This window comes from Anopheles merus, chromosome 3L (genome assembly GCF_017562075.2).
Source record: "Anopheles merus strain MAF chromosome 3L, AmerM5.1, whole genome shotgun sequence".
Taxonomy (NCBI): Eukaryota; Metazoa; Arthropoda; class Insecta; order Diptera; family Culicidae; genus Anopheles; species Anopheles merus.
The window spans coordinates 22,018,352-22,040,757 of record NC_054085.1 but is presented as its reverse complement, the minus strand read 5'-3'; the positions used below and the strand labels follow the sequence as shown (position 1 = coordinate 22,040,757).

The 22,406-nt window shown below is 44.2% G+C and overlaps 2 protein-coding genes across 3 annotated transcripts; one reads left to right on the top strand and one right to left on the bottom strand.

Moving 5' to 3' along the window:
- Window positions 1-16,382: 16,382 nt before the first annotated feature.
- LOC121600013 lies at window positions 16,383-18,409 on the top strand. Its single transcript, XM_041928256.1, has 3 exons — window positions 16,383-16,537; window positions 16,606-17,604; window positions 17,674-18,409. Exons 1-3 carry the CDS (start codon window positions 16,418-16,420, stop codon window positions 18,397-18,399), a joined length of 1,845 nt encoding a protein of 614 aa, XP_041784190.1. The 5' UTR covers window positions 16,383-16,417; the 3' UTR covers window positions 18,400-18,409.
- A 45-nt stretch (window positions 18,410-18,454) lies between these two features.
- LOC121600014 (nischarin-like) lies at window positions 18,455-22,091 on the bottom strand. 2 transcript variants are annotated; one of them, XM_041928258.1, is made up of 4 exons: window positions 21,002-22,091; window positions 20,740-20,864; window positions 20,252-20,651; window positions 18,455-19,157 (listed from the first exon to the last, which is right to left on the bottom strand). In XM_041928258.1, exons 1-4 carry the CDS (start codon window positions 21,750-21,752, stop codon window positions 18,907-18,909), a joined length of 1,527 nt encoding a protein of 508 aa, XP_041784192.1. In that variant the 5' UTR covers window positions 21,753-22,091; the 3' UTR covers window positions 18,455-18,906. The 2 variants fall into 2 exon arrangements, with proteins under 2 accessions (XP_041784192.1, XP_041784191.1); XM_041928257.1 differs by having other exon boundaries at window positions 18,459-19,157; window positions 20,252-20,654; window positions 21,002-22,089.
- Between the last annotated feature and the right edge of the window lie 315 nt (window positions 22,092-22,406).

Genomic DNA, 22,406 nt, shown 5'->3' with positions numbered 1-22,406 from the left:
ACTATTTGATCCGAGGCCGAGGCCGCGAAATGGATGAAAATTATGGAGAAAAGGAAATTGCTAATTTTAAACATCGTAAAATTGCGTCCGATAACCGGGGCTGGACCCAGGGGGGGACACAGGGTGTAGACAGTATTAAATTCGCATTCATGTTTACCATTAATGCTAAAGTCTCATTTAGTTAGGTGGGTTTTTATCTTTTTTTACACGCAGGGGATTTGCGGTAGGAAGAGGCGGCAGGGGGAGTGCTATAAATCATCCGATGGGAAGCTTTTCTGCTGCGGGCTCATAAATTGCCTATCTTGCTAATGTTCACCTATTATCGGTTTATAACATTATTATAATGATTTTACCGAAATTCGGGAGAATGATTTCGAAAAGCAGTAGTATTTTTGTTCTGAGAAAGGATAATCTTCTTCAAAAATTGTGCCTTAATAATTAAAATGAAAGTTTATAAGATGTCTTTAAGAAATTTCGGGATAGACACCTTGCATTACGGTTAAGTTGGGTATATTCAACGCAATAATGATAACTGTAATAATGATTATTTCCTACAAAATATTATTCAAAACAAATAAAATGAAAGGAAGTTATTTATATGTAATTCAATTGAATTCAGAATGAAATTAAATTGAATTTATGCTTCTTCTTCGTATTATATGCATCAACCTTAGATGGTCTAAGCCTGCCTCAGACCTTTAAAGATATCTTCTTCTGTTTCTTTGGCTCAACAACCTCTGTCGGTCAAGATCTTGCCTGTACCACTGGTAGGCTTGGCTTTCAGTGAGTTATTGATTTCCCCCCATAGCAGGATAGTCAGTCCTATGTATGGTGGCACAGTCCATTCGGGGCTTTAACCCAAGACGGGCATGTTGTTAAGTCGTACAAGTTGACGGCTGTACCACGAGACCGCCTTAAGACTAGCGGCCGCCAAAGATATACTTACTTACTTACTTATCCGGCGTACAACCGCTTTGCGCTTGGCCTGCCTCAGGAGTGTCCGAAACCGCTCACGGTCTCGCGCCTTCGTCTGCCAGTCCGTTATCCCGGCCTTAATGGCGGACGCCTCCACGCCATCTTGCCACCTCAATTTGGGCCTACCACGCCTCCTCTGTCCTTGTGGACGGCCTAAAAAGACTTTACGGGCTGGGTCGTCCGCTTCCATGCGTACAACATGGCCAGCCCACCGGAGCCTGGCGAGCTTGATACGCTGTACGAGAGTGAGGTCGCCGTACATCTCGTATAGCTCGTCATTATAGCGGCTCCTCCATTGTCCTTCCACACAAACGGGGCCAAGTATCCTTCTGAGCATCGCGGCTCGCGGCTTCTCGAACGCGGCTAAGAGGGTTTCGTCAGATTTGGACAGTGTCCATGTCTCAGAGGCGTATGTGAGTACCGGTACTATATAGGTACTATTTTTCAGACTGTAGAATGACCGGTTGGCAGCCAGCATCCTTGCGCGCAACTCAGCTTCCATGCTATTGTCGTGGCTGACTTTTGACCCCAGATAGTTGAATTCTGGGACGACTTCTGTACATCACCATTAGTTTGGTCTTTGCCTCGTTTATCTGCAATCCGAGGTTCTCTGCCGCCTGCTTGATCCCTTGGTAGGCTTCAGGCTCATAAGATAACCGCAGACCAATGATGTCTATATCATCAGCGTATGCCAGGATCTGGGTTGACTTATAGATGATGGTTCCCGTAGTCTCCACCCTCGAGTCACGGATGGCCCTCTCGGTGGTAGCAAAAGGTCCTGAGAGTTTTCCATCCACCCTCACCTGGCATGTGACGTTGGTCATAGTCATTCTAACTAGCCTTATCAGTTTGGCCGGGATTCTAAAAGAGCTCATAGCGTCGTACAGTTTTACCCTGGCTATGCTATCATATGCGGCTTTGAAGTCAATGAAGAGATGGTATGTCTCTAAAGATATAGCCTGTGAAAAATTGGAGCTCCCTTATCAGATAATTGTAGTCCTGCATGTGGTAAACTCAGGCCACAGCGTACAAAAACCCACGACGGGATTGTTTTAAGGTTGCAAAACTCCAGCATAGCCGTCGTAGAAAACTGAATAACTGATTTTTGTTTATTTGATAGACGGCAATCTTCATTAAAATCAAGCAATTGAATTGTACGTTCAGATTCCTATCATTATTGACATAGAATTTGGATTACCAATTCCCATATTATACCTTATGTCTTGAATAAACTCTTCAATGTCCATCTTGTATGCTGCTCGTAGTTCACCGTGATTAGTGCGATCAAAAGTTACTGCTGCTAGGTGTATTGCACGTTTTTCTCAATACCAGAATACATACCATACCAGAGCATCTATTTTTGGCTATCTTTTGTATACAGCTTTTATATAAAAAAAAATAAATCATATAAGCCTGGTAAGGAGTTAGATAAAGAAAGTGAATGGAGTACTTCAAGGTTAAATTAAAAGGAGAGGAACCGAAAGTTATCGAGCGAATTGTTATAATATGTTTATACATGTTCCAGCCATGATGCTGGTCTCAAAAAATAAAAAACAGTAATATAGATAATAAATATGATGTTTTAACTAGTTCTTGGCCATACTTTATCCTGAAACAACTTCTGCGCTATTTTCTGAACCTAATCGTATCTATTCATCACTTCCCCGATTGTGATTATAAATTATCATTATTAATTTTCTATTAATGATCAATACACACGCCCTCGAACAATACAGCGCGTCCGCTACCATCTTTCAATAAACGCCACACTTTATCAAACGATTTATGGTGGCTCACTGCCCTTAAACAGCAAACACGATTAAGTGCAAACGATCGACGGCCACAATATTGCCACCGACGACAACCAACCAACCGCTCCCGGGACTCGAAAATGAATCACAATCGTTACCGTTCTACAACGTTCGCAAAGGATGCACGTGACGTGAGTCGCGTCGTTTGCCTTTCTTTTGCACTTTTACCCGTCGGTCCCGGTCCCGATAGCCGCCCGGCTGCTGTATAGGAATCGCGCGTAAAGATCGCGAGCAGCCCACGGTAGCCCGGGCGCCGGGGCCTGTGTGCGCCGTTGTTTTTCTTTCTGTTGTGCCCTGTCCGTTCTTCCGCGCATTTGGCTAATTACCCTTCATTTGTTACGGGAAACTTCGACTCCACCTTCCGCGCGCGCACCCAGCGAACCGCGCCGCGCACGATCCTCACCATCGTGCACCGGGTGCTGCTTTCTTGGGCCACCCAAGCGCGTTCGATACCCACCACCACCGCCGCTCCCAAGACACGTTCGCTCGCTCTCGCAGCCGGGCGACCGGCCGCCCGGTGGCGCTACGAACTCGACCGCGGTCGAGTGGGATTGGTTTTCGACCGCAGGGTTTTGTCGGGCAATTATTTGCGATTATGAAAAGCCGGCCCCACCCTGCTCGAAACTCCCGAATCGATCACGGATTCGCGCTGGAATGGGTGGTGGCTTCCTCCCTTCCATTCTCCCATTTTGTGTCCGGCGGTGGTGGTGGTCGCTCGGTTCGTTTGACCACCGGCGTAGAGTTGGGCCGGGCGCGTACGTGATCGGGAAGCTCTGTTGATCTATTTCATTTCGCGTGGATGGATTTAATCTGTTGTTTACCTTCTTTTTGGGATCTGAAGGTTTGCTGATTTGACTTTAATTTGTTGTTGGTTTACAGTTCAACCGATTGCTTTCAAGCACATGTGTAAACATAGTTTGCTTAATATTTGTTTTAACGTTTTCTTCGTTCATTAGATATTGAATTAATTATTGAATCAGCTAAAACATGAACTTTGCAATTATTACCTTTGGTATTTAAAACAATTTTAAACATATCTTTTTTGCACTAAAAACACAAAAAAACCTTGTTCTTTTGCAAGCATTAAGCAATCAGAACACAAACATTTAAAAAAATAATAACAAAGAAATAAAACGAAATTTAAAAGAGTACTAATTGCTCACAACAAAAAAGGGATAAAATGCTGTATTTCAAAAGTAAATATTCTGCTTGTGATACGTTTCATGCACCAAAACACAGTCGTTGTAATTTTTGTTTTGTTTTAAGTCAATTTAATTTTTTACAAAATTTAACCTAATTTCGGGAACAAAACTGTGTATAATAAAATTATTGAAGAATTTGAAACATTACAATTGTTATGCTAATTTTGGAAGTTTTGATGTAGTGAAAAAAGTAGAAGTTGGCATGCATTATTTTCAGGTGTAAACAATGTCTTGAGATTTTATTAAATTTAATAAATGTTTTAACAAAAAATTATGGCTTTCGTAGTGTTTTTGTAATGTTAAATCAAAGTTGTCTTACATCTGCTAAAATTATTTGTAAAATTATCATGAATTCTTCAAAAGTAAAAAAAATCTTGGCTTACAGACAAAAATAGGTGCGTTAGAGTCAAAAATGTCATAAAATTGAGACCTCAGAGACAAAATATGGCGGCAACGACTGTAAGAGGTAACAAATAAATAAAAAAAGAAACATGAAACCGCCGAATATCTTAATTAAAGAGTAATAAAAGAGAGGCTAATAAAAGAGTTAAAGATAATTAAAAAAAAAAACTTCAAACATAAAAAATTAAACATTAAATAAAAGAAATTTTTGAAACATGTACATACATAAAAATTCAAAGACATAAAAAGGTCACAAGTGAAAAAAGTGAAAGAAAAATCTCGAATCAAAGAACAATTAAATACAATGTAATGCGTATTTACCAAGCGGACCAAAGAAACCCAAGCAAGATTGTAAGTGACATGAAAGCTAACATGCCCACATAAAGTATCGAATCAAATGGCTATAAAATCTCGAACGGAAAGCAGCTTCGAACATAAGAAATCACAAAAACCGTTTAAACTCTCATCCAAAAAGGGGAACGAAAGCTGTTAATCCCGACCGGATCGCCCCATCCAAAAGCGGAAGTAACATTTCCGGTTACTTTCCATTAAACCCAACACAACCCAATCCCCCGCCATGTGCCCCATGAGCGGGTTGAAGTGGGATTTTCTTAATCCAATGGGACTTAAGCAAGATTAGCATATGGTGTGAGCGATCGCGAACGCGCGCCCGCCTGTTTGTCAACCGCCTTCACGCACTCAGCCCGCGCAACCATTTTCTCCGCTGCGGAAAACGTAACCGGCCGACAGTTGGTACAAATTTATGTCCGCCCGGCCGGCAGAACGGTCGGACAGCCGGCCCAAAAGCGGCCCACAAACGCATGCGAATGGAAGAACACCAACCGGACGAGAGCGCGGGAAACGGTTTGTGTCGCAATCGGGGCACTCGGGGCGCAGTGAAAGAACTGTCCCTTCCCGCCCGCCAATAAAGTGACCAAGCTGTCCACAAAGAAAAGCGGAGCACTCACCCAATCGCCCGTTGTTTGGGTGGGAGATCAAGAAGCGAGTTTTGGACACAGCAACTCATTCCGACTTCCCTCGTTCGATGGTCGGAAAACGGAAATGTCGAAGTCAAAAGCTTTTTTCTATACACATTTTCTGCTTTGCACTCTTACCAGGGACTTCCCTTCGATCTGTGAACACCCAGAATTCGCTTTAGTTCCGGAAAAGGCACCGAAAAACAAATAAACCCACAAGAGACGACTGCGCAAAAGGGGTATATGTGTCTACCAGCCGTGGTCCAAAACATCAGAAGGGCGCATGCATTACAAGCGACGTTCATTAGGCACGAACTGGTGGTGGAAACACGGCAGCAACGCCGTGGAAGTAGGTGGAAAGCAGAAGAAACAAAAAAAGGAGTCGTGCAGGAATCGAAAGCGCGAGACCACCAACGACGTTCGGATGGGTTTGAAATTGAAATTAAATTTGTCATGTTTGAAACGGTTTAGATATTAATATTATTATTCTTGGCGACGGCTGACCTGGCAGTGGAGTGGTGTGTGGTGGGCGTACTGCTACACACACGCACACGAGGCAAAGCAACGAAAAGTGACCAAAGGGTTAAGAATGGGGCCCAAGCACCGGAAAGGAAAAACGGGTTGAGAGCCGGCCCAGGGCTTGCGTACGCTCTTGACGCGCAGGGGGAAAATCTTAAGATAAAAGCAAACGAAACACGCTCGAGAGAATGAACAGTGCGACCTCCGGCGATGAGGAAAAATGATGAATGAATGAAAGTCTCGCGGTACAGCGGGGGCGTATTGGGGGTGGTAGTGGAGAGGAGTTTGAAGGGTTGTAGTGCGCCCGGTTTCGCGCGGTTTCGTTCTGGGCTATGATTATGTGAGTTGAATTGATTATTTTGCCGCTTTTGGTGCGCCTGGTTTGGTTGCGGTCCCACCAACATACTTTGTTTATGTCACACGGACACAATGTTTGCGTAATCATTGCGCAAATGAGTTGCACTATCAAATAGACAGGGTGAAGAAGTACTTATTGGGAGTGTGAACATACAATTTGACGTCGTTTAAATTGCTAGATTAATAATTCCACTTTTGACGTGGTTTTATAACATAAATTAATTGATTTCTAGCATTTGTGTACTTTCTCGAGAATATGTGACGTGATGTACGTGATGACCTCTGCGTTTGCGATTACTTTGGATCATAGGAGCTCGAACAAGTATACTAACGACCTCAGATACACGGATTCGCTTACCAAAAAAAAAATCAAAAATATCCTCTATCCGGATTACACTGACAAGGGGCCATCCATGAATCACGTAACACGCGTAGGAATAGGAACGATACCTTTCAATTAGTGATGTGCGTTGCGTTCATCCAATTTCAAAATGAACATGTTTCTGTCAGCGATCTTTCCGATACGGTCTGCAACGCTCGATGATCTGCTCTCTTTCATGTCCTCTTATTCCTCACCAACTAACCTCAAAACACTCAGTATCACCATTGATTATCACAATTGAGTACGTGGCGCTGACATGGAATTTGTTGCAGTCAGATTTTTTATGACATTTACAGTGACATTTTGCAGCCCGGATTATTACTATTAAAAAAGGGAAAAAATTATCGATATTAGTTAAAAACAAAAACAACAGAATGATTTGACCAATATGGAAGTGTTTACGAAGAGCAAAGGTTAAAATCAATTTTCATTATAAAATATTATCAAAGTAAAAAGAATGTGGAGGGGCAGGGTGTTTACGATACTAGCAAGCCTTTTTTTACGGATTTTAAAAGTTGGCGGCTAAAATCATTCAATCAATTAATATAAAACCTCATGCAAAACAAAATTATTATTATTTCAGTCTGAAAAAGACTGACGCATACATATTCTGTAGTGAAAGGTTATAAACTTTCATAACATTTACATTTTAAAATTTCATATATATATTAAAGCCCATTAAAAAAAATACTAAACAATTTTAAAATGCATATTTAAAAAAATATGGTGCAATCCAATATGGCGGAACGTAATTGTTAAATGCATACAACTCGGATGCTGACCATTGTACCACTGACAGGCTCAAAAAGTGAGCCTGTTGGCAGAACAGAAAACGCCCGATTTTTTGCGTGTCGTAGTTTGTGGATGACCCTAAGCTTACTATTTAATATTTTAAAAGCTCATTTCAATGCCAATACATTTTAATACCATATTAATACTGCATATTAATACTGCTGCTGCTACTACTATGATACAAGAAAATTAAACATCATACAAATTTATTACAGATTGTCTCAATATCAACAATAATGTATCAATTTAATCAAAAACTGCAAAATGGTAGTATTCATTCAATGGAAATTCAAAAGTATGATATAGTATGTTTTTTTTTTTTCATAAAAGTCTTGTCAAGCATGTGATAAATTTTTGACCTTTTTCGTAGCTGGAAAATGACAGCTTTTTAACACGAAACTTATATATAATGCATTATGTAGTAAATGTATCCACCCATCTTAATTACAACCACTCCACTACTACATTCTTTACAATCTGATCCGAACACAAAACCTTCCATCAAGATGTTTGAAAAATGATATCTCATTTTAATTTTAACATTTCATTCCTGGTGGTATAAACCATCGAACCGTGTAGCTACTGCAATACGCAATGACTAACGCTACGCAACGGATCTCTCCCACTGTAGGCGTAGGATTATCTAATACCCAATTCAAAGAATGCTACCCCGGGCACAGAACAAAAACGATTTAAAATACAATTAAATTAAACCACACAATTCGAACCACGGGTTTTCCATCCTCGCCGGCCGGTTCGTGTCTAGCCACCCACACAGAACACCAAACTAGGAGTCCACCCTCCGCAAACAGATTAATGTCTTAAACGAAACCACCAAAATCCCCTCTTTCGATATGATCGCACAAAAAGCCTCCCGGGCTGGGTTCGCTGCTAGGGTTTAGCGGCTTGACCTTCCCCGGTCCGATCACCGGTTGAACTGTCTCGCTCGTGCCCGCGTCAACCCGAAATGGGGTTGCCGAAAATTATTGGACCACACACGCTGCCAGAGCAGCGCAGCGGACAGGCCGCACAGGAAGACCGGCCGCACACAACGGGCCGCAGCTAATCATACGGTAGCGCGTGTTCGTGTGCGGTGTGGCCTTAATAAAGTAAAGGGGGAATGGTACAACAGAAACAGAAGAAAAAAAATGCAGCCCCTTCTACGATTCGCTGCTGCTCCGGTACTAGTAGCTAGATCAAAATGTGTGTCTCAAGCGAAGAGGACAAGAGCAGCAAGAGACAGGAGTACAAAAACCAAAAAAAAACACACACACACACACACACACACATGGGAAAAGGGAAAGATAGCAACGACCGCAACAAAAACAACAGCAACAAAAAATGTAGGCGTACGGGGGCCACAGCGCGGCTGATGAAAAGGGCAAGGCAATGGGGGTATTAGAAATTTGAAGAATAAGATGCAATGCTTTGCAGTCCCGTGTCCTGCTGCTGTTTTGCTGCTACTGCTGCTTCGGTGGGCTCTAATGAAGTGGTTGATAAATTGACCCGATAGTGCCCGCGGTGCGGCTAGCAATGGGTACGGAATGTCGCGAGGTAACACGGAAGCCACAGGACTACCTATTAATGTGGACGTCTTTTTTGTTTGTTTCTCTTGATTTTTTAAATCTTTTTTCATTCAATCGGATTATCTATGGAAGAGAATTGGATGGATTCTAGGCTATTTTATCTTTGGGTAGATAAAATAAAGCATTTTTTAAATCTTACAATCCTAACCATTGACAAGAAGTCACTATAAATTATGAATTTTATTACTCAATTTTCAGTTTATTGACTTGTTTTTGTGATCAAAATCCTGAAATTTGTTATTTTTGGCAAGTAACAAAGGTTCAAAATAGTGTCCATTGAATTTATTGTATTTAATTTTATTACCTTTTTTTGTCATCTATTTTGGGCATCATTTATTTTTTTACTTATTTTTCAAATGTTACTACTTTCTACCAAAGAAGTTAGTTCTTTTCTTTGGTGGTTTGCAATCTTATTAGTTTTTCCTTAATTTTAATTTCCTTGCTATGAAACACAAAACGCTTATTCCTTTTCTTCCAAGATTTAATGCTAAGCCTTTGAATGTTTAACCAGCTTTAATCCCCTCAGTAGCTCCATTTTTCTCCTTATTATCTTTTCAAATATTTGGTTTTGACTAAATTATTGTATTCGTATTTCTCGCATTCGTATCGTAATACACAAGAAATATATGTTTCAATTGATTATCAATATTTGTTGTTTTGTTTCTCATATTTCTTCTTTAACACTTCTTCTTCTTCTTATTTGGCACAACAACCGCTGTCGGTCAAGGCTTGCCTATACCCACTAGTGAAGTGAGCATGGCTTTCAGTGACTTATGGTTACCATAGCAGGATAGTCAGTCCTACGTCCTTTTTTAACACTATCTACTATGATTTTGTTCATTAGCTTGAAATGTCAAGTCCAACATTTATGATTATATTTACTTCTTTCACTAAAATTCACAGTAGATTTAAATATTAAATTATATTACTATAAAATAATAAAAACATCCTAAATGTTTTTAAAACTTTTCATTCCATTTCAATATTTGTCGACTTCAAAAGCTAATTCATCGAAAAATTTGAATTTTATTTACATTCTAAATTATTTGCCATGATATTTTGTTGCACTGTTTAAGTGCAGAACATGAAAATGTTGACCTCTTTTCCTCTATTTTGGCACTAAAAATCCATTTTATCTATTCTCCTTCAAGAAGCAGCAACTTTCCAGCAATACGCACACAACAGTACGCAAGTCATAAACTAACCAAACAAATGGCGTTCATTATTTCCAAGAAATAAATAAATGTAATAGCATTTCTTTAAAAAAAACGACAACAACAAACGCACCATTACCCCGATCGTTTTCCATTTCCATTTTCGAAGCGGGCGGGCGGGCGCGCGCGCGCGAGCATTACCACGCGCGCAATGCGATAATTTTCAATAAACCATCTCCAGAGACGTCTAATTAGCTGATTTGTGCCTTGCAGCGGGAATAGATGCAACCGGTTTGCCGGTTTGCCCATACCCCGGTACGGTACGGGTCCCTAGCTAGGTGCTCTTTGCCGTCGTCGTCGTCGTCGTCGTCGTCGTCGTCGTCGACGTCTTCAGTCAACAGGTTTCTCAGACGCTTCTTCAGACGCCACGCCAAACCACCTGTCGTCGCACTGCAAAACGTAGCGGTCGGTCTGTTTGTCGGGCGTTGGCAGGGGAGCGGGGAGAACAGTTTGGAGTTTGATGTCCTTCGATCGGCGATAACGATCCACGGTCATGATTATACCGATGTGTGGTGTGTGTGTGTGTGTGGCTAATCTTATAATTATCAACCATCAACAGGATCGTAACCAGTGTCGTAGCTTTTACACATTAGCGTTGAAAACGATTCGAGCTCGAGGTTAGGTGCTCGCCAATACAACTGTGCAAGATCATGTGTGGTCAGCCGTGGAGATTATGTTTTGTTGGAGTTGATTTTATAGACTCGAAAAACGTATACCCCGTATACGCAACAGTGTAGAGAGTAGATTTCCCAGGTGAACATACTTCAGACTATTAATTAAATGCTTGTGCAGAGAGTTATAGCTAAATGTGCAGAGAGTTATAGCTAAAACCTCGTTTGTCGCATACCTCACGTAACGCCACGCTTTTGCAATAGAGCAACGAATGTCAACGAACCTAAACCCGGGCCCCGTACCTAAACCATCAAAATAGACCTCAGTACCAGTTCCTTCGTTTGGGCTAATACGTTCTTGCGTCCTGCACAAAACAGCTGAAGCTGACTTGCCGAAAACGTACGATGGCATTGGAATATCTTCATTTTCCGCCCGTGTCCTAGGTCGTCCCTTGATGCCCATGCTCTCACCATCCCCTCACCCGAATAGACGAAAAAAATCCCAATTCCCGTAAAAAGAGAGCAATCGTTGGTAGTCGTCCAACGTAGAGTGCGAGGAGCAAAGGAGAGCCGCGAGCCCTCGGAATCAGCAGGGCATCACCGAAAGGAAACGGAGAATAACTGAGAGAGTAAGAGATAGAGACAGAGAGAAAAAGAGCAAAAAAAAAAGGACCACACACAATGCACACCACTGACAGCGTGCCGGAGCAGCCGAAGCAGCAGTGTGGCCGCCGGGGCCTGGAGAGAAGAGACCGAACAACGGCCCAAGCAGAAACAGCCAAGCCGAACCGATCCGCTTCGTCGGACCACCCAGCGCGGTCGCTCCGGGGACCACACAAGACGAAAAACGCACATTTTGATCGCAACACTTACCCGGCGATGCTTCCCGGGGGCCCTTCCCCTCAGGGCCTTTCCACATCCCGATCATCCACCTTCTGCTGCCATCGTGTCGTGTCATCATCGGCGAGATGAGGCGCGTTCGCGCAACCGAAGACGACGACGACGACGATGGTTCCGCCTGGCACGACGGGTGAACGATGGATGGATGGACAGCTTCGGCACAATCAGAAAACTGATCTACTGAACCCAACCCTCTTCTTTGCTTCTAGCTGCCAGGACGGGCAACCCCCTCCCAACCCTTCCCGCAGACAAGGGTATGTGTGTTCAACTTTTTGGGTTTTGGCATCGATGCGTGAAGTGCAACTCACTGTTGCAAATTTCCACTCAACTCTACCGTGCCAGCGCAGGCGTGGATGGGTAAGGGTTGATTTTGCAGTTGGTCTTGGCGGCGAACGGTGCATGGCGGCGACTAATGTCACCTGTGCGTACGGTAAGCACGGTAAGGTTTTAGGGAACTGGATGCTTCCACCGAGGGATTTTAAGTGGTGGTGGTGGTTTTGTGCTTGCAGACAAATGAAGCATCACCGGGGATCGAGCGGGGAAGCACTGTCACGCGCCTAGCACGGAAGGGTGCAATCTACTCTAAAAATCTTAAGCTTCAATTTTTTCAATTTTTTTAAGGATTCTATCTGCCTGCAATAAATTATCAAATTTCATAAGAGATACTGACATTTTTTAAGAGTTTTAAGAATGTAAAGTCTTTTCCCGAGTTACGCGACACTTAAGTTACGCGAAATTTCATTTTTGACAGTTTATATGTCAAATCAGTACTATTATCTTCATCAGTTGCCAAATGAAAAATAATTGGATTTTTTTTTCCAAAAGCTTTATATCCCTAAACAAACAGAAAGAACCTAATTTTCTACACGAATCCTGCATTAAGTAAGTAATAAACTACATAAATAAACTAAATTTAATAAAAACTCATTATTGTTTAAGTATATTTTGGCTGTAAAACGTGATATTCGACTTACGCGAATGTCTCCGGAACTCGGGGAAAGACTTATACAGCGCGTTATACCCATCCATAAATTACGTTACACTTCTGCAGAGAATGACATTAAAAGAAGACACACATTTTTGCTACGTTATATATGGAAAGCCCCTTTGGAAAAGGAGCGCACTTGCGATTAAGCGATCTTTTTTTTGTTTTCTTGACAGGGAGTTTGACTACCTTATTTCGACCTGATCCTGATGTGATGAGTTCTGAAACATTTGATAACATTCACCTTCATGAAAATGATTAATAAGTAGTACAGTTGTTAACAACTTGATAAACTTTATCTTGAAACGTTCGTCTCAGAGCTGTTGTAGGAGAATAAAAGGTTGTTCAATGAGGAGTAAGCTCCATACTGCAATAGAACCCAAAACGGTCATTTCATTGGTTAAGTATTGCGAGTTGATAACTGCACTACTGGGTTCGATATTCAATGCGTGGCTCAAAATTTAATTCAAAACACGCATGGAGAAATTGAAACAAAAGATTTAAAAAAAATTATAAACTCGAATCGAAGTTTAACTAGCTACCTGAAACTGTGATCTGATTTTCCATGATGATCTTAAAACATGGGAATATAGAAGATTGTAAAGAGTCTAATAAGGTATGATTCAATATGGTATATCAAGGTATTTTTAATAATGTCCTAAACAAAACACAAAATGATAGTAGAACACTCCCTAGCACATGGATCGTTAGCGTTACATATATTTCACCCTTTGGCTCTGATTTGCGACATTCGTCGGTTCAACAGTGCCGACGAGCGGAGGGGCAAAGATCGCACAAGAATCCTAATTACCGCATGTCTGCTCCAGAACACCCCAGAACGCCAGAAATTCCCCAACCAGCCGATCTAGGAAATTACCCGGCGCGTACGGCGATAGATGCAATAGATGAAATGAGGTCCAAAGGCCGAGTGTCATAAAACGTTAGTGTTTGAATACCGTGCCGTCACACGGGCCCCCGCGACCCTTCTCCGCGTATCTGACGGTCCCTGCTACCCACTGACATCTTCTTCATGCACTCTAGCGGCGGGTGGTGTTAGCACAAGAGGTAGAAACCCTTAACACCACCCTCCTCTTATCGTCCGCCTGGTCACAATCCTTCCCTTACGACTGTCTCTTGATTCCTCTCCCTTTCATCTTGCGTTCGCTGCCATCCGCGACCCTCACATCCATGCGCCATCGGTCTAATTCTCCTGCAACGTGCCATGGTACCGGGATATCGGACGCGACGATCGTCCCAGCGAGCTGGGGAGGTCCGCGGTGAAACGGGATAGTAGTGCAAGATTTATGGCCGTGCTTAGAGGGTGGTCTCGTTGTAAAGACGATTACGAATCCCGATAGGGGCACGCAAGATCCGGGCGGGTGAAGATTAATTGTTACCGTCCGCCCCACACGCCCCACTGATCGCGCACGGCGGAGAGAACAACCCGTCGCTTGCCGATGTCAATCATAAACTGTCAACGGGAAGCTAATGAAATTGTTGTCCCTTGGGTGGCTTTCCGAGGTTCCTCTAACCTAGGCCCGTGGGTATGACACGCTGTCTGCAGCCGGGATAAAGTTTCCAGAGCATCTGTTACATGCACGGTGAGACGCGGGTGAAAAGCAATACAATTTTGTTACAAAGATACTATTATTTTGCCCTTTTCTCGGAAATACAGCGGATACAGCGACTAATCAAGTGATCATTAAGGGTCTGACAAATCCCAGATGTATTACGCCGCAGGTTGTGAGATTGATCGTCACCTAGAACATGCCGAGAATAGGAGCGATCATACGATGCGTATAAAATTTGAACATTGCGTAAATATACGATGCGTACGAAAACTGAACATGTCTATAAGCTTCTTCTTCTTCTTCTTCTCCTTTTTGGCTTAACGACCTACACGAGGTCATGACAAACTATACAAACTTTCGAGTGATATTCAGCGTCAGAGTTCAGAGTGGATAGTCAGTCCCTTGTTAGTGGAGACGATCCGTACGAGGCTTGAATCCACGACGGACACGTTGTTAAGCCGTGCGAGTTGACGACTAAGTCAATAACCCAATACTAGTGAGATTCATTCGTATGAATTTTCAGCGATTAGTGATTCGATTCTCGAATCAAATGTCCAAAGACTCATTAATCTCGAAAGATTCATGAATCCATAAAGTGTCATAAATCTTCAGAGAGTGATGAATCAATGGACACGTATCATTTCCAAGATAGTCTTATCAACATGCCCGTCGTGGGTTCAAGCATCGCATGGACCGTCTCTCCAAAGCAAGGGCATACAATATCCGGTTGTGTGACAAGACAGTTAGGTTCTTACGTCAAAAAGAATAATAATAGGAAGCTCAAGCTCTATGAATCTTTGGAAATTTTTTAGACCTTGAACTTCACAAATCCCTAAAGATTCGTTAATGTTTCGAGATATAAGAATCTTTTGAAGTAAGTAAATCTTATGAGAAACGAGTCATTTCAAAACTCATTAATATTTGAGATTCGTGAATCTGCTGCCCAATGGAGATTAGGATTCATTTCAAAGATTCATTCAGATTATTAGTGCTATGCTATGGTAATCAATAAGTCACTGAAAGCCGAGCCCACTAGTGGTACAGGCAGGCCTTGACCGACAACGGTTGTTACCATAGAAGAAGAAAAAGAAGAAATCATAATACATATTTTTCTTATGTCCTTGCTGTTTAGCGTTGTTACAACATTCCAAGTTTTTTTTTAGTAGCGATGTGTTTCTTGCCTGTGTATTAATGCTTAACTAAAAGGTGTTAATTTTGCCCCGCATGCCCATTTTTTCCCTTTTCCTATAAGAAAACGAAAGTCTCTTCTTCAAAGTAAGGTTTGATTTGTAAGCTTTACTGCAACTCAAGGTGGAATATAGAGGAGGTGTCTTCTTAGCGTTTGGCATGTTGCTATTTTGAGATTCAGTTCGACAACAGCCGTCGATATTTGTTTACAGGCAGCAGCTACATTATAACGTGTAAAATGTCGATTTATGGAGTGTGGATGCAAAATACGAATTTTTAATGCTAAAAAAATGTGTATTAAACGAAAACAATTCATATATCATATCTAAATACCAGCAACATTCGTCGCATTTGACAACTGCCGTCGATCCTGGTTTTGTGCTTTTTTCTAAAGCCTCGATGCCCTATTGTTCTACATGACGACACCTCCTTTCTACCCACTTTGCTGCAACTATTGTCAACTAAACATTCCCATGCTTCGAAAAAAAAAATCTTTTTCCCTTTTAAATTGAAAATATTTGGAATAAAGCTTTGAACTAAAATTTAAAATCAATTAACGAAAACGTGGATAAAATACAAACCAAACCCTGTTTTCCCGCCACACGCACAACTGTCCATGTAACGCTTCGTAACGCTTCGATGTAACAGAACAGTGGGCGAGCTAGTGCCATTATTTTTTCCATCCGAATTTCGTGTAAACTGTTTAAAAACATTATAATAATGCAGATAATTCAAATAAAAATAAGTTAATATCACATATCCCATAACCAATCATGTAACGTGCGAAATAATTATTTTTCTGTCCTATTTTATCCCAACCCTGTTCTTTCAAAAACTGTCAAGCTGCTTTACCGTCCACGAACCATAGTCTTTTGTTTACTGTGTATGTTGTTTTGGTTAGCATTGAACCGGCAGAAGCAATAGCGTCGAACACAATCTCACAAAATGGAACAAAATACAGCTGATTGTAGTGAACCATCAAGCAAAAAGCGTAGAAAAGATGATTCGGATACGCTCAACCAGACAGAGTGCGAAATCGATCACATAAACCGTTTGCCATACGAGGTAAACAAAGGCATGGTGCAAAAGGTGCCTCTAGTCGCCGACCGGTTAATATTTTCCGCCCATTTTAGATACTTTGTAAAATCTTTCAACACCTCTACCTGGAAGACCAGCTCCCGTGTGCGCTGGTCTGCAAACGCTGGTATGCGATTTTGCGCTCCGAACCGTTCCAGGAGCGCATGAGCTTCAACTATAGCCACTGCTTCGGGCTGCCGATCGCGAGCCATCACCTACAGTACATGGCCAGTGCGTTCCACTGCGTGTTCGACGACTGTGGCTCCGACCCGGTCCCTGCCAATCAGGCAAAGGTGCTCGAAATGGTACGGAAGGCAACCGCTGCCAACGATGTGCCGGGCCCATCGTCCAGACCAACGCCGGCGAGCGCTGCCGGTTTGCTCACACCCGAGCAGCTACTGTTCTCCGGCGAGCTGCCACTGAAGAGCCTCCACATCAAAGCATCGTTCGATCGGATGCGCCGCTTTCTAGCCGATCGGTTAAAGAACATGCAAAACCTGCAGCACCTCACGCTTACCGTCTTGGCCGAGGTGGCGGGAGACGAGCTGCCGGAAAAGGCACCGCGCTGGGTAATCGAGCACGGTACGCTCCCGAGCCTCACCTGGCAGCTGTTCGCCAACACGAACGGGTACGAGCTAAAGCTGCCGGCGCTCGAGCGCTACACGGTGGACGTTGCGAACGATTTCGACCTGCACTATCTGATGGAGTGCAGCGAGCAGCTGGTCGAGCTGACCGTGTGGTTTTACTTCGAGCGCGCGATGGAGCAAACACTTACCCGGCCGTTCCCGCGCCTAAGGAAGCTGCTGATGAAGCGGTTCGACAAGGGTCCCCTCTCGCCCGAACCAAACACGCGCGGGGACGATCTGGCCGCGGACCGGTTCGCGCAAAGTGCCCCGCTGCTCAAGGACCTTACCATCGATTCGTGCACGGTTGCGTACCGGATCTTTCGTGCGGTGTGTCTCCACAATGCCGGCACGCTGACACGGCTCACGCTAAGCGATGTCATCTTTCCGCGCGCCCTGTTTGTGCTCATCCTCGAGCTGAAGAATCTGGAGGTGAGTGTTTTCGTTAAAGAAAAGGAATTTAATTGTATAAATAATGATTTACCTTTTTTGCGCCCACAGTTCCTGCGCCTCGAAGAGTGCATCCTTGAGGAAGGAAGTCGGCTACGGCACGTCGACCTGCCGAAGCTCCAGCAGCTCGAGCTCATCAACAGCGGCACCTGCTTCCGGCTCGATGCTGGCTTTGCGCACGTGCGCCGGCTACAGTACAGCATGGATTCGCAGCTGTCGCGGCTCTGCCGCCACCTGACCATGCTGGAGGAGTTGGAGATAGTGCTGCGCACCAGGGCGCCCGTTGCGGAAGCGATACGCGAACACTTCCGTTCCCTCGCCCTGCTGCCGGGTCTGCGCACGTTAACCATCAACGGGATGAAAACGAACACCCGCCCCTGGGACCACTGCCAACCGATGCCAAACGTGGAGCAGCTAATACTGCGCCGGTGCTATCTGTTGCGCGGTAACTTTGCCCTGCTGCCGAAACTGTTCCCCGGGCTGAAAGTGCTCACGCTGGAAGGCACGATGATTGCGTACCGGCGGCTGCCGGACGGTGTGCAGCCGGTCGCTTTCTTGCAGCGCCGATTAAAAGGCTACCTGCCGCGCTGCTCCGTGACGTTGCGTCACTGTGACGCCGAACCGGTCAGCACGGTGCTCAAGATGGAGGACGAGGTACGGTGGCGGACGCAGCTGTTCGAGCAGGGCCACATGAAGCAAATACCCTACGGGCAGACGGAGGGGAAGAAAGAAAAGAAACGGCGTAAGAAGATCTGGAATGAATCGATGTGTGATTGAACGGACCTTACCGGAGCTTTGTTACCTTTGTTATCACGATCCTATCAGGTCCCTCGGATGTTTAATAATTGAGAATGAATTATTTTTAAATAAGCTTTCTGCAGCTGCCAATTTTCAGTGATATATCACGATCCGGAACATGACGAAAAAGCGCCCAGTAGGAACGTGGAGAGCTTCTGTTACAGATACATATATATATTGCATCAAACCCTTTTCGCCCTACCAAGAGCACGTCACGAAGGGGGCGGTTTTGGCTTATAAAGATTTCAGTATAAAATAATAGTAATAATAATAATAATAATAATAATTTTCCCGAACGCTTCTATCCGTTCCGGTCAACTGTGTTGGGTGTTAAAATATCTCTTTCATTCTCCCCACACGCTCTCTCCCTGGTATGCTTGGCCTCGTCCAGCTTTGCTGTACTAGTTACGTTCAATAAAAACACCCTTCATCGTTTCTCGCAGGCTGACGATGGTCCGCTCGGCCTGCTTGGAATGTAGCATCGTTTCAACTGCCCGCTCCACCACTCGGTCCGGCACGTTCGGTATCGTTCTTCTGCTTCTCCTGCTGCTCTTCGGCGGGCGTACTACCGCCCGGTTCGAGCAGGCTGTGCAGCTTGCGGTGCGATTTCTGGGCCGATATGCGCAGCGCAGATAGCACCAGCGCCATATCGTACTCCGTCTGGTTGCCCTTCTCATTGTCCAGATAGATCTCCTGCAACCGTTCGCCGAATCGCGAAAGCACCCGGGCACGGTAGTCTAAAAGTGGTGAAGGTAACGGTCATTAGTGTTTGAAAATGAAAGAAGCAACATGTGCTGCAGTGGTGCAAAATGTCATGAGCATCACGAGATGTTGACCAACGAAAACAATGAGCATATTTGTGGTAGGTTGATGCTCATTGCTGATACTCAATGAAAGTGCGAACGCGATATGCGAGTGATTGAGTCAAATGCGAAACTCTAACTGACAAGCTGAGCTTAATGTCGGCCCAAGCATAATAATGTTTTTTTTTTCTGACTGTGAACAGTGCTGCCAAATGCCCATGTTTCAATCACCAATACTCATGACTGAAACGAAGTTCAAATCAGCTCACGTAAACCACTGAGATGATCAGAAGTGAAACTCAAACAGTTGGTGGACCAAACACATGCTTGGTGACATTTTTTATAGCACTCAACTCTTGGTCACTCACGTGATCATGACATTTTCTGTCGTTGATAATCATGACATTCTTAGAATATACTTGGCGTGTCATCCCAAGCAACAAAATGAGCATTCTTTCTCACACTCTCTGCTTTAATTGTCTTTCGGGGCACAGAGCGAAAAATCATGCTCATTTTGTTTCTTGGGACCTCTCGCAAGCACCGCATATCTTCCATGACAATCGTGATGATCACCGACACAAAATGTCGCGATCAAATTACTGGCCAAGAGTTGGTCGTACAAAATGTCGCCAAGCATGTGATGGTCGCAGCAACTGTTTGAGTCTTACCTCTGATCATCACAGTACTGCTCTTGACGCTGACATGGATTTTGTTTCGGCTGGAATTTGTCATGACTATGCCGGTGACATTTTGCAGAACTGATCACAGTAAAAAAAAGTCATCAAGTAGTGACTCATGACCAAGCGTTGGTCGCAAAAATGTCACGAAGTATTCATTAGTCACACCAATCGTTTTAAGTATCACCTCTGATTATCAATATGGCGTCATCCATGAATTATGTAACGCTGATAGGAGGGGTGTCGTCAAACGTTACGTTTACACTTAACGTTACACTTTTGTTTCCAGTCAGATTTTTTTATGACAATGACAGTGACATTTTGCGGCACTACATACCGACCACAACTTACCGACACCACCGGCGACCGGATTCCCCATGAGGCGCAGATTCTCCAGCAGCGGTAAATTACCGATGTAATCAATTTCATTAATATCGTCAATTAAATTGCAGCTCAAATCCAAGTTCACCAGCGAGTACAGCTTGCCCAGCCCTTCGAGCAGGCGTATCCGGTTCTGGGACAGGTTCAGCGTGACCAGATTGCCGAGCTGGACGTGCCAGTTCGCGCACTGCGCTATCCGGTTGCAGCGCAGGCTGAGTATCTGCAGGTTGTTCAGGTGGCTAAGATGGGCGATGCTTTCCAGCTTGTTCTTGTCCAGCACCAGATCCTTGACGGTGGGAAACAGCCGGATCGTTCGATCGATCACCGTCAGCTGGTTTTCCTTAAACACCGCGTGGCGAAGGTTTTTCCACTGCTGCAAAGAAGGGAAAAGTGAGGTAAATTAATTAAAATTAAAATTTTTAAAAATGCCTTTTTCTTTTTTTTTCACTTCAACTTACCTTCGACTTGTCCAGCTCGTCTTCGGCCGCATCCTTGTGGACATTATCACACAGCGCAATTTGGCAGATTTGCTTCGTTTCGCTCTTGTACACCTCTATCCTTGAGAGCGTTTCACGCAAGGCACCTAAAAACACGTGGCACCGAAACAAGTGAAGCAAGGGTAAGTACAATCTCCACCACCACCACCACCACCCATCATACAAAACATTGCTCCATTCCAAACCCCCTCCCCTCTCCTATCAGCGCGAAAACGGTACTGACCTACATTTTGAATGTTTTCCGTCGGCACGCCGTAAATGATGAGATTACGCAACACCTTGAACACGCTCAGCTCGTACCGCAGCTGCACCGGGATGAGATTGCTACTACCGATCGGTTTGTGGAGCGCGTGCGGGATGTACTTATCCGTATCGTCGTCGTACAGGATCGTGGGCAGACTGTTCTTGGTCGGCAGCACGATGATCGTCTCGAGCTGGGCGCAAAAGTCCAGTATGTGGGAGAAGTTGTAGTTGCTGCAGGCCGCCTCGGTCGGCGGGCAAGGGATCTGCATTCGCTCGCTGATCGCGTGCAGCTCCAGCACCGAGAAGCCGTACTTTTTCGACTTGGCCAGAAACGCGTCCCCGCGCAGAAAGAGCGAGCTGGCCAGGTGCTGCACCAGAAAGATGATATCGTACCGGTGGAAGTCGAGAAACTCGACAAACTCTCGCGGCATCGTTACCTTCAGAAAGATCAGCATCTCCCTCAGGTACTGCTCGAGCGCTTCCTGGCGTTTCTTCAGGAAGGTGGGGCTCTTGTTGCCGAGCACCTTCTTCGGCGGCAGCTTGTCCTTCGAGACGCCCCGTTCCGACACGAGCTGGTCGTGCAGCTCGGCAAAGTCGCGATACCGATGGTTGACCGTCCACATGACCTGGCCACATTTCACCAGTATCTCGTAGTAGTTCACACTGTCCACCGTGATGATGCGCGGGATCGAGATGGTGGTTTCGTTGGCGTGCAGCTGATAGTTGGACATGGTGCCTAGTCGTTTCTGTCGCTCTAGCTCCCCGGATTAGTTCACCATCGGTGGTTGCAGGCAGCGTATCAACGCTCTTATCAACGGGTGGCCCACACCCCTCGGACTGCGGACTGCGATGCACCAGCACGTGTTAGGCGCACTCTGGGCGAGGCGTTTCTTGGGCGGGAGCACGGTCACGTTTTCATCGCCGTACCTGCGCGACTCATTTATCAATTGAAGCGAATAAAAGCCACTTTATCATCGAACAAACAGGGGAAAGAACATACAGCGCGCGGTGCACAAACAAAATAAAAACATTTATTACTCATTCGGGAGAAATTTTCTGCCCTCAGTGACAGCTCCGGCCTAGCGCCCAAGTAGCAAATGCAAAAGGCCTTTTCAGGGGCGGTGCTATCATGGGCTGCTACAGTGCTTGCTGGATGTGTAAGTGAAATAGGCTTGTTGGACTTTCTCAATTTTTCACAATTTGTTTTTTTTTTAATTTTTTAACAAATAACACTGAATTCGACTTTTAATTCATATGAAATTTGGAAGAATATTTTATACCCTAAATATCTTATTTGTCGGTTATGCGATTTTATAATTATCAAAGTTTATGTTTAATTGGTGTTATTTTCTCCAGCAATCATTAAAAAACGCTATTATGCTCAT